This window comes from Camarhynchus parvulus, chromosome 10, assembly GCF_901933205.1.
Source record: "Camarhynchus parvulus chromosome 10, STF_HiC, whole genome shotgun sequence".
Classification (NCBI taxonomy): Eukaryota; Metazoa; Chordata; class Aves; order Passeriformes; family Thraupidae; genus Camarhynchus; species Camarhynchus parvulus.
The window spans coordinates 3,549,832-3,564,026 of NC_044580.1; the positions used below are offsets into that span (position 1 = coordinate 3,549,832).

The 14,195-nt window shown below is 48.5% G+C and overlaps 1 protein-coding gene across 4 annotated transcripts; it reads left to right on the forward strand.

The window, feature by feature from the left end:
* Positions 1-481: 481 nt before the first annotated feature.
* Positions 482-13,918, forward strand: PPCDC (phosphopantothenoylcysteine decarboxylase). 4 transcript variants are annotated; one of them, XM_030955363.1, is made up of 6 exons: positions 482-703; positions 2,174-2,338; positions 6,261-6,356; positions 8,615-8,743; positions 10,519-10,687; positions 13,321-13,918. In XM_030955363.1, the coding sequence occupies exons 2-6, from the start codon at positions 2,186-2,188 to the stop codon at positions 13,404-13,406; spliced, it is 633 nt and encodes a 210-aa protein (XP_030811223.1). In that variant the 5' UTR covers positions 482-703; positions 2,174-2,185; the 3' UTR covers positions 13,407-13,918. The 4 variants fall into 4 exon arrangements, with proteins under 4 accessions (XP_030811223.1, XP_030811222.1, XP_030811224.1 ...); XM_030955362.1 differs by having other exon boundaries at positions 482-693; XM_030955364.1 differs by having other exon boundaries at positions 482-656.
* Positions 13,919-14,195: the final 277 nt, after the last annotated feature.

The following is a 14,195-nucleotide window of genomic DNA, read 5'->3' on the forward strand; positions in this document are numbered from 1 at the left end:
TATCTCTAGCACTTTCCTAGGCTCAGATATCACCCCTGTCACTTGAGGGGCCCTCAGACCCTCTCCTCGACCCCGTTCCCCCGAGTTTCTTTGGCTTTTGTTACATTCCAAAACCTTGCCACAAGCCACAATCCCAGTTAAGACTGCTTCCTGAGCAGCCTGAAGCCACCCGCCCTTGGCGAGATCCCCCGCGTGAGCACTACTGGGGCACAGAGTGGCACAGAGCCCTCCCGGGTGGCAGCACAGCCGCCATAACCCGGGACGGGGCCGTGAGGGTCCGCCATGACACCCTTTCCTCCTGCTGGCCGCGCTTGCACACCAATCAGCGCCGCGGGCGGGAGCGGCGCGCACCAATCAGCGCCGAGGGCGGGAGCGGCGCGCACCAATCAGCGCCGTGCGTGCGCCGGTTCCCGGCACCCCGCAGTTCCGGTCCGCCCGCTGGCCGCGGCCCCGCTCCCCTCGCGGCCCCGGTCCCCGCGGCCCCGGTCCCCTCACGGCCCCGCTCCCCTCGCGGCCCTGCCCGGAGCGGTGTCGGGGCGCTGTTTGTCACCTCCTGGGGGCCCCTGCGGCTTCTCGGTGCTGGCGTGCGGCCTTTTGGAGTCGTTTTCAGCACCGCTACCGCATTAAAAGTCGATTTAATTAACCCTTAAGGGCCTGTAAGTTGCTTGTTTTCTGGTGGCTGCTTCCCCACAGGTGTGTTTGGGTAAGAGGAAAGCGCGGCCCCGCAGTTTTTTTATCGTTAGGTTACATATATTATTATACATACAGCTTTTTACTATAATATTTTGCCGTTATTTTATTTTTTACCACGATTGTGCTGTTTTTGCCGCTATTTTTACATTTGTACTACTTAAAAATTTCACCTTTTTACCATTGGTTTACCGTATTTATTATTCTTTTACCATTTTAAAAATTGTTCTATAATTTTATCATTTTTATCCTTTTTATCATTACTCTGTAATTTATAAGAATTTTGAAAGTTTCCTACTTAAAAATTTATGTTTTAATACCCAGGCTTTAATTTGTAGATGCTTCGGTGGTATTAATTGTGGACGTTTTGGAAACATCCTAAGGGTGCTTTAAGTAGATAATAATTTTAATTATTTATAAATGATCATCATAATTATCTGATTTTAATTAGATGTAGATAAATATGCAAAGCATGGTGGTAGCATTAAAATCTCTCAGCCAATGTCCTGCCACCTCTTAATTACCCCTGCTAATCAGCAAAGCTGAAATTGGGTTTTTAGTGGAACGTGTCCCTGCCCATGACAGGGAGTGGGATTTGTTCACTTTCATTTATTTTCCAACCCAAACCAGGCTGTGACCCTGTGAAATTCCTCTCTCCAACCTGCAAGCTGCTCCCAAAAATCAGGACAGCCTGTGTCCATCTTCTTCTTTCCACCCAAAGTGATTCCAAACAGTTGGAACAACAAGGACATCACTAAAATGGAACGAGCTTTACTGGTTGCAGTGATTTTTCAGGAACTGAATTTGCTCTTTGCTGCTTAATCATTAATTGATTATATTTGAGTTACTTGTGTCAGTTTCCCCACCAAAACATTAATTTCTGTTTTTTATCAGTGTGGCAGCAGCATAGGGAGGCCAGGAGGAAGCAGCAGACCTGAATTAGAGCTGCTAGGGAATTATTTGTAGTGCTGCTGTTAATATTTAGGGACACAGTGAGAAACAAGATGGTTGTGCATGCAGTGAGGCCCCACAGTTTTAATTATTAAGACATCCCTGTGCATTTATTAATCACCAGAGAGTACAGAGGGAAAGCATCTCAGCAGGGGTTTGTTTGCCTTTAGAGAACTTGCTGTAAGATTTTATCCCAAATTGATTTATTTATCTGCCCTAAATTCTGGACCATGTTCAACATTTGGGAGTCTTCATTTTGGAGGGCATGAACTTTACCAGGGCACTTTTGTGGCCTCTCTGCTCAAGTTCTGGGAGTCTTGTTTCCCAGTATCTGTGAGAAAAACGTAATTAAACATTGAGCTGCCCTTAAAGTTCTGCTGGTGCTTGAAATCCCTGTGGGATGGGGGATGACCCAGAGCCATCCCATATTCCTGGGTCCTGCAGAGTCCAGGTCAGATCCCCCTCTGTTGGGAATGTGTTGGGGTTGGAGGCTCTGTTAGCCCAGTGTCTTTGTTTCCCTGTACCTGCACAGCTGGATTGGAGCATGGAGCCCATCTTCCTGCCAGAGCCTGGCATTCCTGCAGGAAACAGCTCATCTGTGGCACAGGAAAAATTCCATGTGCTGCTGGGAGTGACTGGAAGCGTGGCTGCCCTCAAGCTGCCCCTGCTGGTGGCAGAATTGCTGAAAATCCCTGGGGTGAGTGAATCTCTTGGTGGAGCTTTGTGAAGTTGGAGTTACCCTGGTTTTGGGGAGTGATCACGTGCCTTCTGCTGAAATAACAAGTTCCTCCTTGGGGGCCACTTAGTTCAAAAATGTCTGTGAGGAGGATTCCACCTGTTTTAAAAATTTTTAATTTTTTTCCTTTCTTCTTTCTTACCATTTCATACTTGAAACAATCTTTGCTTTGGGTATTTTTTTTCTGGAGTTTGTCCTTGTCAGACAAGTTCTCAGATGCGGTTGCAGACAGGGGTGATGCTTCTGAAACTTGAAATCTCCAGGGTATTGCAGTTTTCCAGGGGTGGGATATGGCTTTTCCAAGTGTGATCCAGAAAGGGAAAACAGACTACTTTGTAAAACCAGAAATGGAGAACACAAGCTGCTATATGTGTTTCTGTAGTATTTTTTTTACTATTTGTTGTCTGGAGTAACAGAGGTGCCCAGCAGGGGCCACTGGTGCCTGATCAGGGAGGGAAATGTGCTATTTTTGCTGTAGGATGAAATTTAACATAGAAAGCTTTTAGGATTTTAGAAAAGGAAGGAATATTTTGGAGCAGTGAAAGAAAAAAGTGGCAGGGGCAAGAAGGGTGCACTGAAATCTGCAGATTTATTGATGAGATTGCTGCTTGAATTTCCTTTGGGAGGCTGTACCTCGTGGGTGTCTTGAGCAGAGGCAGAGGAGGTGCTGGTTTATCTCGTTGGTGTTGTCACCCGAGGTGGAAAGGGAGCTGGAGGTGAGGCAAAGGGAGGCCTCAGTTAATTTATGACTTGGCCTGATGTGATTAGTGAGGTCAAAGGTCCCAGCCTGAAATAAGAAGGACAAAGAAAAATGACATTAAGGAATGGGGTGACCAGCCCAGAGCCAGAGATCTTCTAATCCTCTCCCTCTTGAATTAACTTGGCCGTTGTCCATTTTCCTTTGCTCCTGAAGCTTTCTGTCACCTGCATCCTTCTGTGCAGGTGACAGGCAGAATGCAAATTCCTACCAGACCCGTGGTAGGAACGTGGCTCAAGCCCTTTGCTTCTCTCTGAGTGTTTGTTTCATAATTAAAAGCTGCAGACAGCTGGACTCAAACTCTCTGTGCAGCCCCAGAGGTCTGTGACATCCAGTGCAGATTGTGACCACTGGTTTTAGGGCAGAAAAAGCAAAAGTGAGACATCCAGGAATTTATAAAAGCTTAATAATCAAAGTTATTTACTAATTTCTGCTGTGATTTCAAGGCCTGCTGAGTCAGTGTGACTTTCCCATGGCATTTATTGATCCTGCACCAGGCTGTTGCATCAATTCCTTTACTGCTGGAGCAGAACTTTACAAAGCAGGCAGGGCAGGAGCAGAATATGGCTTTGATACCACAGGAGATGTGGTCACAGGCTTGCAACCAGAGTGGTTAGTTTAAATTGGTGTTTTGCCTGAAATGGTCTGTGGTGAACGACTTGGCAGAGTGATTTTGCTGCGCATTAAACTTTAACACTTCCTCAGGGGTGCCAGTGGATGTGACAGCTCACTGCCTTTTGCTTGAATTGTCCTTGACTCGTCCTGGAAGTGTCCAAGGCCAGGTTGGATGGGACTTGGAGCTCCCTGGGATAGTGGAAGGTGTCCCTGCCCATGGCAGGGGGTGGCATTGGAATATCTTTAATTTCCTTTCCAATCCAAACCAGTCTGTGATCCTAGGTTAAAGAAGGGCAAGGACAGACTTTTTGGCGGGCAGAATGTTTTGCTCTTGAAGCTCCAGGATGTCACCTGGACTTCAGGTTTAAATCACACCCTGTCAGTTCATTGTGCAGCTGCCAGGCAGCCTCTGCCTCAGCCTGTAGGTGCCATTTAACAGAGGAGCTCGTGTGCTCAGGCTGTCTGGAAAGATTTTGCTGTCAGACCTAAGAAAACCATTAAAAAAATAAAATAACCACGTGCACCTCCTTACCCTGAGCACAAAGGGCTGTGCCAGGAGAATCCTCTATCAGAGATCAGCAGTGTTGCCTGAACATAGGCTGTGTGGTAAAGTTTGTTTTGGAGATTTGGCTTAAGCCAAAGACCTTTAACTAATCTAAACTGTCTCCAGTGAGGGAGTTTGAGTGTGGCCAAACTGCCTTTGCTGTTGAACATATCCACAGGCAAACAGAGGGTGTGCCAGGTAAATAGAATAAACTGTGCAGGCTGAGAACACTGGGCTCTTCCCATTCTAGCTGGAGGGACTTGCTGAGAACAAGGGAACCAGGAGCCCACCCCAGCAGAAAATCTTCATTAGGGAGAATATTTAACTCACAGAACAACTTTCTTGGGGGCTGGTGAGATTTCAGCCACCAGCACTCAGATTCCTTCAACATCCCTCTGGAATGTTCTAGCCTGGAATGGTTGAATGCAGTGCTCGACAGCCAGAACTCTTGCCTAGTTGTGGGCTTATGCTTGGAAGAAATAAATATTTTTTTTCAATGGCAGCATTTCAGAGAGCAGCCATCTCCTTCAAACTGCACAGTGGCCTTCAAACCCCCCAAATAAATAAATAAATTTTTTGCAGACTGAGGTTAACACCTTGCCCGAAGCCTGCGGCGCAGCGGAGCGGCGATAGCACCTTTGTGGGTGTCGCTGCTTGGCTCGAGCAGCTTCCTGTGGGGTGAGGTTAGCATGGAAATAATACAGTTAGCTAATGCCTGGGAGTGTGATCTTCATGCTCAAAAACACTATGAACACCTGGCATTCCCAGTCAGGGGTGTTTCAAGAAAAACAAACATTTAGAAGAGGCAGAAAAGCAAATGTACAGTACCAAAAATGTGTCGTGCAGCTGTATTATCCTGTCACTTTTCCTTCAGAAATTGGGGGAAATTACCAGTGGGCACAATATGCCGAGGCTGGGATTTTCCACTGCTCCCAGCTGTTATCCCAGTCTCATAGGATGCATGGAGCCAACACTGCCTCGTTCCCAGTGGAATAAATGGTGCTGGGAGCTGGATTCATGTGCTCTGTCACATCACTGCTGCTGTTGCAGAGAATTTCTTGGAGCATGGAGGTTTTCAGCAGTTGATTGTAGCAAGGAGTGCACACACCAAGCACCTCCTCAGTTTTCTACCTCAAGGCACTCTTTTCCAGCAGGAGGGAGCTGCTGGTGGGGCTGATTTCTCCCCATCTCACTGTCAGATCAACAGAACCATGCAGTGGGTTCTGGGAGTTGCTGGAAGGAGCAGGTAGTGGCCAATACCATGGTAAAGGGGTATTTTTCACTGTAATCAGCAGCCTGAGGTTCATCTTCCTCATTACCAGTCTTCAGAGTGCTTCATCCATGTGTTTTGATGTTGATGGGTTTTAGGAAGATCCTTGGGAGGAATTCAGCTGGAAATTCAGCTCCATGTCCCACATGGGCAGTCAGGGCATGCAGAGCTGACGCTGGCTGACCCTGGTATGTGGAGGACACCTCTGGTTCACTGCCTGTAGCAGGAGCTGTTGGCAACGTTTATCAGAGCTGCAGGACACATAGAAAACACACAGGGAAAAGGCCCCTTTTCCACTTGGGAAGATTTCTGCAGGAGGAAACAAGAGGCTCACCTTAGCACCTTTTGTAAGTGTGTACCAGATAAACACCTGAAGGATGGGATAGGCTGTCCCCAATAAATGAAGGTGCCAGTGGCTTTGCAGGTTTATCTGGGATTTCAGAGAGAACCCTCCTGTGTTCACCCAGTCATAGCACAGAAACCCTGTGCTATGGACACAGCTGCACAGAGGTTTTCCCTTGTGCTTGGCAGGTGAGGATCTGCCTGTTTTAGGTAGACATGAAATGAGTTTCTGGTTCCTGCAGATGCCTGTGGTGGCCTGGCCTTTCAGCTATGAACAGGGGAGGTTCTCTGAGAAGCCACAAAACCTTCAAAATTGTCCTCAAGTCTAACCAGTGGTCTTTTTCTTTCTGCTTAGCTCGAAGTGAAGGTGGTCACTACTGAGAGAGCAAAACATTTCTACAATGCCCAGGAGATTCCTGTGACCCTCTATGGTGATGAAGAGGAGTGGCAGGTGAGTTGTCCTTGCAAATAGAAGCATTCCTCTTACGTTTTCTTGCAAGAAATCACACTTAATTATTTTTTAAACCTGAGCCAAGACTCACCCCTTGGTCTAGTAATATTTGTTTGGAATGTGGCTTTTGAAGAATGTGCTGTAAAGGAGGAGGAAGAGAGAGGCTGCCCTGATGCAGTGCAGGATTTTGTCCTGCAGCAGGCAGGGAGGGCAGAGTGGTCTCTCTCCACCCTGGGCTCAGCTACTCTGAGTGTCAGGAAATGTCAAGACAGCCACTGCAGAGCCATGGTGAGCAAGTTTGGTGCTTGTCATGAGTCATACTTGTCATGCAGGCTGCAGCTTCATTCTCCTTAGCTCAGCTGTCAGGGCTGTGAACATCTCTGCTCCCTGTGAAACGGCTTTTTCTCCTGACTGCAGTTTTACTGACACACTTTGAGAGTCTTTGAGTATGAAGAGGTTCGTTGTACAAGCATCAAGATTTGTTTTCCCATACATTTCATCCCTGCTTTGCAGTGCTGATCTGAGCACAAGGTGCTCTCTCCTTACCCCTATTCCTGCTCACATGTGAGCATCACTTTTAAGTGGACACACAAACACCAATGGTAATGGCCAGGAAGCTTTCTGGCTGGTCCCAGGGATTGGTGGTACCTACTGGATCCCAAGGTGCTACAGCCTCAGGCAGTTATTTCTGAGGAGCCCTCAGTGGGGTGATAGAAGAGCTGCAGGTCAGGCTTTGAGGTCTGCTGGCACACTGGAGAGCAGGCGCGGAGCCCTTGTGGTGGGAAATAATCACAGAATGGTTTGGGTTGGAAGGGACCTCAAACTCATCCAGTTCTACCCTCTGCCATGGGCAGGGACACCTTCCACTATCCCAGGTTGCTCCAAGCCCCATCCGACCTGGCCTGGAGCGTTTCCAGGGATGGGGCAGCCACAGATTCTCTGGGCAACCTGTGCCAGGTCCTCAGCACCCTCACAGGGAACAATTTCTTCCACTATCCCATCTAACCCTGCCCTCTGGCAGCTGGAAGCCATTTCCCCTTGTTCTGTTGCTCTAGGTCCTTTTAAATAGCCTCCCTCCATCTTGCTGGCTCCTTCAGGCACTGGAAGGACACAATAAGGTCATCCCAAAGCCTTCCTTCTCTTCTCCAGGCTGAGCACTGCCAGCTCTGTCAGCCTTTTCCTCATGGGAGAGCTGCTCCATCCCTCTGATCAGCTTGATGGCCTCCTCTGGGCTCAGTGTGACAGCCTGCTCAGCTTCTCTTTGTGAGATCCTTCACTCTGACAATAATATGGCCAGAAAGGACAGAAGTGAGTGGAGGAGGTGGAAAGGTGTTCAGGAAGCCCCAGCTTTTCAGGTGCTGCCTTTTTGTTGTGGCTTCCCGTGACTCAGAGGAGGAGCAGTTTGTGGCCCTGACACAGCCCATGCTGGCCTGTGGTTGGGTTTCCTCTGGGGAATAAGCACCTGATGCTCTTTGCTGCTTCTCAGGGCTCTTTCCCAGTTAACTGAGGTCTTAAAACCAGGGTTCTCTTGAGCAATTCAGGGCTTTAGAGAAAACAAAAATAATCACTCAAGAGTGTGTCAAGGAGAAGCTGTGGCTGCCCCATCCCTGGAAGTGTTCAGGGGTGGGATGAGGCTTGGAACAACCTGGTCAAGTGGAAGATGTCCCTGCCCATGGGACAAGGTGAGCTTTAAGGTCCCTCCCAGGCCAAACCATTCTGTGACTCAGAGAGCCAAGAGAGAAGTGCCAAACTGGATAAACCTCATCCATCATGGAGAAAGGCAACAGAACACTGTTCCCTGCAGGACTTAGGAGGGTTCTCTTTGCTGCTTTCAGTGTGAGTAGTGTTGTGCATCCTAATTAAAAGTGACATGTTCAGTTAGGGGTCTGTACCTCATGAGAAGCCATTGGGCAGCTTCACATCAATGTGGAACTTATGAATCACATGGATTCCCCAGGAAATGTACCCCTGGTTGTGGCCTGCCTGGCTCAGCTGGCTGAGGGATGGAGCTCTTAGGAATAATTACAAAGCTAAGGAATGCCATGGATGGGGACAGCTCTTTGCTGTGAGGTAAAACCTGTGGTTGTCACATGTGGGAATTTCTTGTGGGGAAAGGATCTCCCCATCCTCGGATCTGCTGCTGTCCCTTAAATTCCATAAGCATAATCCTATAGGAATTCCATCAGGAATTGTGTTTCCTGGGTGGGATGGATGAGGTGTGTGAGGGTTTGGTGCTGCCCTCCTCATGTCCCCCACAGCTGTGGAAGGGCCGCTCGGACCCCGTCCTGCACATTGAGCTCCGGCGCTGGGCTGACCTCATGGTGGTGGCACCTCTGGATGCCAACACACTGGCAAAGGTCGCCAATGGCATCTGTGACAACCTGCTGGTGAGTATCCAGGCTCTGCCTGCCACTGCTGCCACCCCTCAGCACTGCCCGACCTTGCCTCCATGGAACCTTGGTGCTTCTGCAGCATCACCAGCAGTGGGATTTGCACATTCTGCTCCCCTTTCATCTGCTTGTCTCTCTCTTCCCCAGCATGGTTCCCCTGCTCCTTCTCCTTCCTTCTCTGAAATCTGCTCCCCTTTCATCTCCTTGTCTCTCCTCCCCAGCATGGTTCCTCTGCTCCTTCTCTTTCCTTCCCTGAAATCTGTTCCCACTCCTCAATTCTCTCTGTCCCTCGTCTCATTTCCCAGCCCTGCTTTGTGTTCCCTGCTTTTTCTGGAGGGTGGTATTTCTTTCTGCCTCCGTCCTCTCTCTCTCTCACTCGTACACACAAACACACACTCACTCCCTTTTGAGTTTCTCTACATTTTTTTCAATGCAATCTGGAAAGACACCTGTGAGATCAGATAAAACTGTTTACTTCCTGCTACTTCACCACCTCCCTCACCTAACATAGCACAGACTTTCAGACATGCTCATGCCCACTTACCTCCCAGCCTCAGCTACAGAGGATTTTGCTTGTTCAGGCTTGTTTTTTGGTATTTAAAGGGCTCTTGAGGGTCTTCAGCCTAATCAAAAGTGTTTTTAAAGGGAGTGTGCTTCTTTGTTGGGCACTGGGGACCTTCAGTGGGGCTAAACAGTTTGTGGCCAGGCAGTAACCACACAAAAGATCTCAGGAAGCTGCAGATCTGTGTGACCTACAGCCTTTTGGGTAAGAAGTGCATATAAATGAACAAAATCCACCCAGAGCAGATCACTGGGGATCTGAGAGAAGCCCGAAAGAGCTGTAGGAGGTTCAAGCAATGTCTTGTCCTTCTGGGTCCCTTGTGGGTTTGCTGAGGGAAGAGCTCAGGATGGATGTCAGGGATGTGTGGCTTCACAGGCTCTTGCCAATCTTTGGAAGCCTTGTGAAGGGAAGAGGCAGCTCCAGGAAAGAGAAGTGAGTGCTGGAGGTGCTGGTTGGCAGTTCAGAACAGATTCCATCAGATTTCCTTGTGCTGGGGAGGGTTCAAGTCACAGGGTATCAAAAAGGATGGGCAGGGTTCCTGTAAGGACTCTGTGATCAGAGCTGCTCCCTTGGAAGCTCCTTTGTTTGAAATGCTGCAAGGCCTGGGGAATCCGATGGACACTGCACTAAGAACAGCCAGCATTATCTTTCCAAGGGGATGAGGTGATCCTGGGATATCTGGAAGCACACTGCTTCCAGGAGCTGCCAGGTGCCTTGTAACCTGCCAGCATCTCCTGCAGCAGCCCATATGTGCTCGTGCTCTCCTCTGTTGTATCCTGGAAGCAGCACTGCTTCCCTTACAGGGAGTTATGGATCCAGCTGGCATTTCATGTCAGAAAGACTCATTGCCAACTTTCAGTGTTCAGCTTTGTTATCTGAAGTGTTGCCCTGGGGGTGTCTTTGTAGTCAGTGAGATCTGTGGCCACCTCTCAGCTCTTCTGTGTCCCACACAGTCTGTACACATCCTCTTCCAGCTTGGTCTGCTCCAGCCTGGGCTGCTGGCTGGAGCAGGGTGGGATTCATCCTCTGCCTAGCCTCCCTCATCTTTCCTGCCTGTCAGAGATGAGCTTGGCTGGAATGTGCTACAAATTAATCTCAGCCCATGGGTTAATCCAGCTGCACTGACAAGACAACAGGCAGGCTGGAAAGGTGCAGCAAAGGGATGGGAAGGAGTGAGGAGATCCCAGCCCTGCCATGGCTTCTCCTGCAGACATGTGTGATCCGCGCGTGGGACCTGAGCAAGCCCCTGCTCTTCTGCCCAGCCATGAACACGGCCATGTGGGAGCATCCCATCACAGCTCGCCACGTGGAGCAGCTCAAGGCCTTTGGCTACACGGAGATCCCCTGTGTGGTGAAGAAACTGGTGTGTGGAGATGAAGGTCAGTCCTTTTCCTGGCTCCTGCCCCTTCCCCTGCCCTGTCCTGGAGGGATGTGCTGCCTTTTGCTGTGTGGCCACAGAGATGTTGAACTGCCACGGTTTGTACAAACAGCCTGAAGCTTTGCCCTGTGTTATCCCTCCTCATTAATTTTTTAAATAGCCTTAAGAGCTTCCAGCTGAGCCTGGTACTGAAGAAAGATGCTCATTCAGGAAGAGAGGAGATCAAAGAGAAGGAAGGTTCCTGTGGCAAGATTTACCAGCCTGGGATTTGGGTGTCCTGACTTTGCCCTCTGCTGGGACTGGGGGCTGTTTTCATTTCGCCTCAGTTCCTCAGCTCCATCATTGAGATTAAATCTTGTCCCGGAGTGCAGACAGTGAGAAAAGCCCTTTGCAGATGTGGCTGGGGGTGTAGCTGGACACACATTTAACATTTGTTGTTGTTGTTGCCTGGGTTACATTTTAGCCTCCCAAACGAGCTGTGATTTGGGGTTTCAACACCAGAGTTCTGTGAAGTGAAAGAGGGGTGTGGAGGAAGTGCAGACTGAATACATTTAGGTTGCAGTGCTAAGAAATAATGGTCTCATTTGAGTTTTAGTAGCTTGCTTTAAATTGAGGTATTTTGACTTTTGGGAAGGGTTTTGATACAAACCACTTGGATGAATGGATTTGCTTTTTTATTAAAATTTCATTGAGCAAATCTCTGTAAAACATGCCTTAGTTCCAGCCACAGCCTGGACCTACTTCTGTGTAACAGCCCTGGCTCCAGCAGGATTTTAACCACCCTCTCAGTCCAATAAACAGTCTGTGACAAAGTTAGGCTGTTAAAATGTCCCTTGCAATTAAATTCTAGGCCTGGCTTGGTTTTGGAATCCTTAGGTAGGTGCAATGCCTCCATGGCATTGCATTTTGGAACTGAAAACTAAAAAATATTTACAATTAGGTAAGTGTAGTCAAGTAACTGAGACATCAGTTGAAACATCCTAGATGATTAGCCTTCCACTGGGATTTGAGACACGATGACATCAAATTTCTTCATGTCCAGCTCAGCTGTCTCAGCTGTGAGAGCAAACTCCTGAAGGAGCTTGGAGGAGAGGGATGCAGGGATGGCAGGAGCAGCCTCATCTGACTGGACTCCACTTGTGCTCATGAGTCAATTCCAAACAAGATCTTCCTGATGGCAAACACCAGCGCTTCTCCTGGCAGCCTGTGGGGAGATTATGGCAGGGTGGCAGGGCACTAATGGATTCCATCTCTCTGAAGACCAAACTTGTCTCCACAACTGACTTTTTTTCACCCCTTCCCCTTTTCTCAGGCCTTTCACCCCACAGCCTCTTCCACACTCATTTTGGTTTTGTGGCTTCCATCCACGCAGGGGTTTCCCTGGTTTCCACACAAGCAGCATGTAGCAAAGCTCACACGTGTGGTGCAGGAGAGACTCAGTTTGCACCAGCTTTGTCTGTTGATGTTGTGGTTTGTTTTGCTCTAGGAGGTTTCTCTTCCTCACCCTGTGTGGTTGAGTCTCACCTGAAATGCACCAGATCCTTACTGCCCTCAAGTTTTATCTGATGAATTTTTCTCCTTTAGTAAAGTGTGAGTTTAGACAAAATCCAGCTAAAAGAGTTAGAATACCAAACTGAGTTTCTTGACTGGATAGTTTCCATACTGCCATTGTCTTCATCATCCTTGGCTGGATTTCTAGAGCCTGGCAGATTTCCACCTGTAGGCCTGAGCTGTTCTGTAAGAGTTTGCTTTGCTAAACCTCAAAATCCAGCACTGAATTGCCAGAGGTGTTGGAGTAGTGGATGGTGGGGGAAGAAAGCAGGCCTTGGAAGTGTTCTGGAAGGGTGTAGCTCTGCCAAAGCATGCAGAGGGAGTGTCTCTTGTCAGGTGCAGCTCTTCTCCCTGAGCTTAGGAGGGCAGAAGGGTCCAAATCTGCCTGCAGCTTGTCCACAGGATGCTCCAGACATCCTGGGATTTATAGGTCTGAAAAAGACGAAAACAGCATTTCCCAGAACTAATTTCTGCTGAGCGGTAATTTATGAGATCAATTAGCCAGCAGGATAAAATACCAAGAGAAACTCCTTTTCAGTCTTCTAAGAGACAAATACCTGTGGGAGAAGCATCTTTCCTCAGCTCCAGGCAAATTAGAAGAGTGAATGGCCTCAGTTGCCAGTGCTGAGTTGAGCACACAAGGTTAGACAAGATGATTTAATAATCTCAGGCTTTAAAATTCTGAACCTGAGTTTAAAACTTCTTCGAAGGAAAGCAGCAGCACAACATAGATTAGATGTTCATCTGGCAGATAACCAGGCCCAAAGGAAAAGCCTTTCCATTTTGTTCTGTCCAGCACTCAGCCTTCTCCAAGAGTTGCTCCCAGGATTCAGGCTGGTGGGAATCCACAGCAGCTTTCTCTAATGGAGGTCCTTTCTCACAGGCAGAGTCATGGGAGTGGTATGGATTTGTCAAGTCCTTTGTGTAGGCAAAAACTATTTCAGAAAGATTCTGAAACCACACAATTTTGAATTGAAATACACCCTGGAGAAAGGAGGTGAGATAGGGAATTTTGCTCCACACACTTTCTTTAGGTTGCCCCCACCCTGGATTTCACCATGTGGTTTTGCTCTTGCCCTGCAGGCCGAGGTGCCATGGCAGAAGTGTGGACCATCGTGGAAAGAGTTAAAAGGATCCTTGAAGAACGGGATGTGCCAAGGCAGAGCTGATGTTTTGGCATGTAAATGGTGGTTTTGTGCCTTCCTGATGGTTTGGAGATAAAGCCAGCAGGAAGCTGGGCTCAGCTGCCCTGGTACCATGGCATGCATACCTTTAGCTGCTCTCCAACAGCAGGAGCCAACGGTTGTCTTCCAGTTGGTGCCAAACTGAAATGTGGTACCTCACCACAGACTTTCAAAAACCAGAGCCAAGAATGTGCTGCTTTAGTGTGGAAAACCCTCTGGTATTTTGGGAGTAACTGTTCCTGAGGCTGCTCAGCCCCCAGTGCTTCACACCTGCTCTGTTCTGGGCAGGCTGCAGAAGGTGTTTGAGCTCCTGTGGTTCTAAAGAGGAAAAGGCCCTGCAAATTCTGGTGCAGGGTAATTGCAGTCCCTTCTAGCAAGTGTCTTCTGGACCATTCCTGCTCTCCATAGCTGTGCTGGCTGCATGTTCCTCCCAGCAGGAGTCACTGTCCAAACAGATTTTCCCTCTGGGAACTTAATAAAAAAGAGTTTTTAATCCTTCCCCTGATGAGTTGGCTCTTGTAAGTGCTTTGGCCAGTATCTTTGCTAAGTTGTGTCTGCTTAGGGTTTTTATCAGAGAAAAAATTGGCTGAAAGGAGCTCTGCAGTCCTTTTGCCCTTTTGCAGCTGTTTGGAGAGGGATGCAGGTATCAACCTCATTCCAAAGTGCCTCCTGCCTGAGCATCTGGGTGCCCCAGCCAGGAAACAAGCAGGCCAGACCCTCATGGAAAGCCAAGGCTGCGTGTTTCCCATGGGAATGAAGTGAAACTTCACTTTA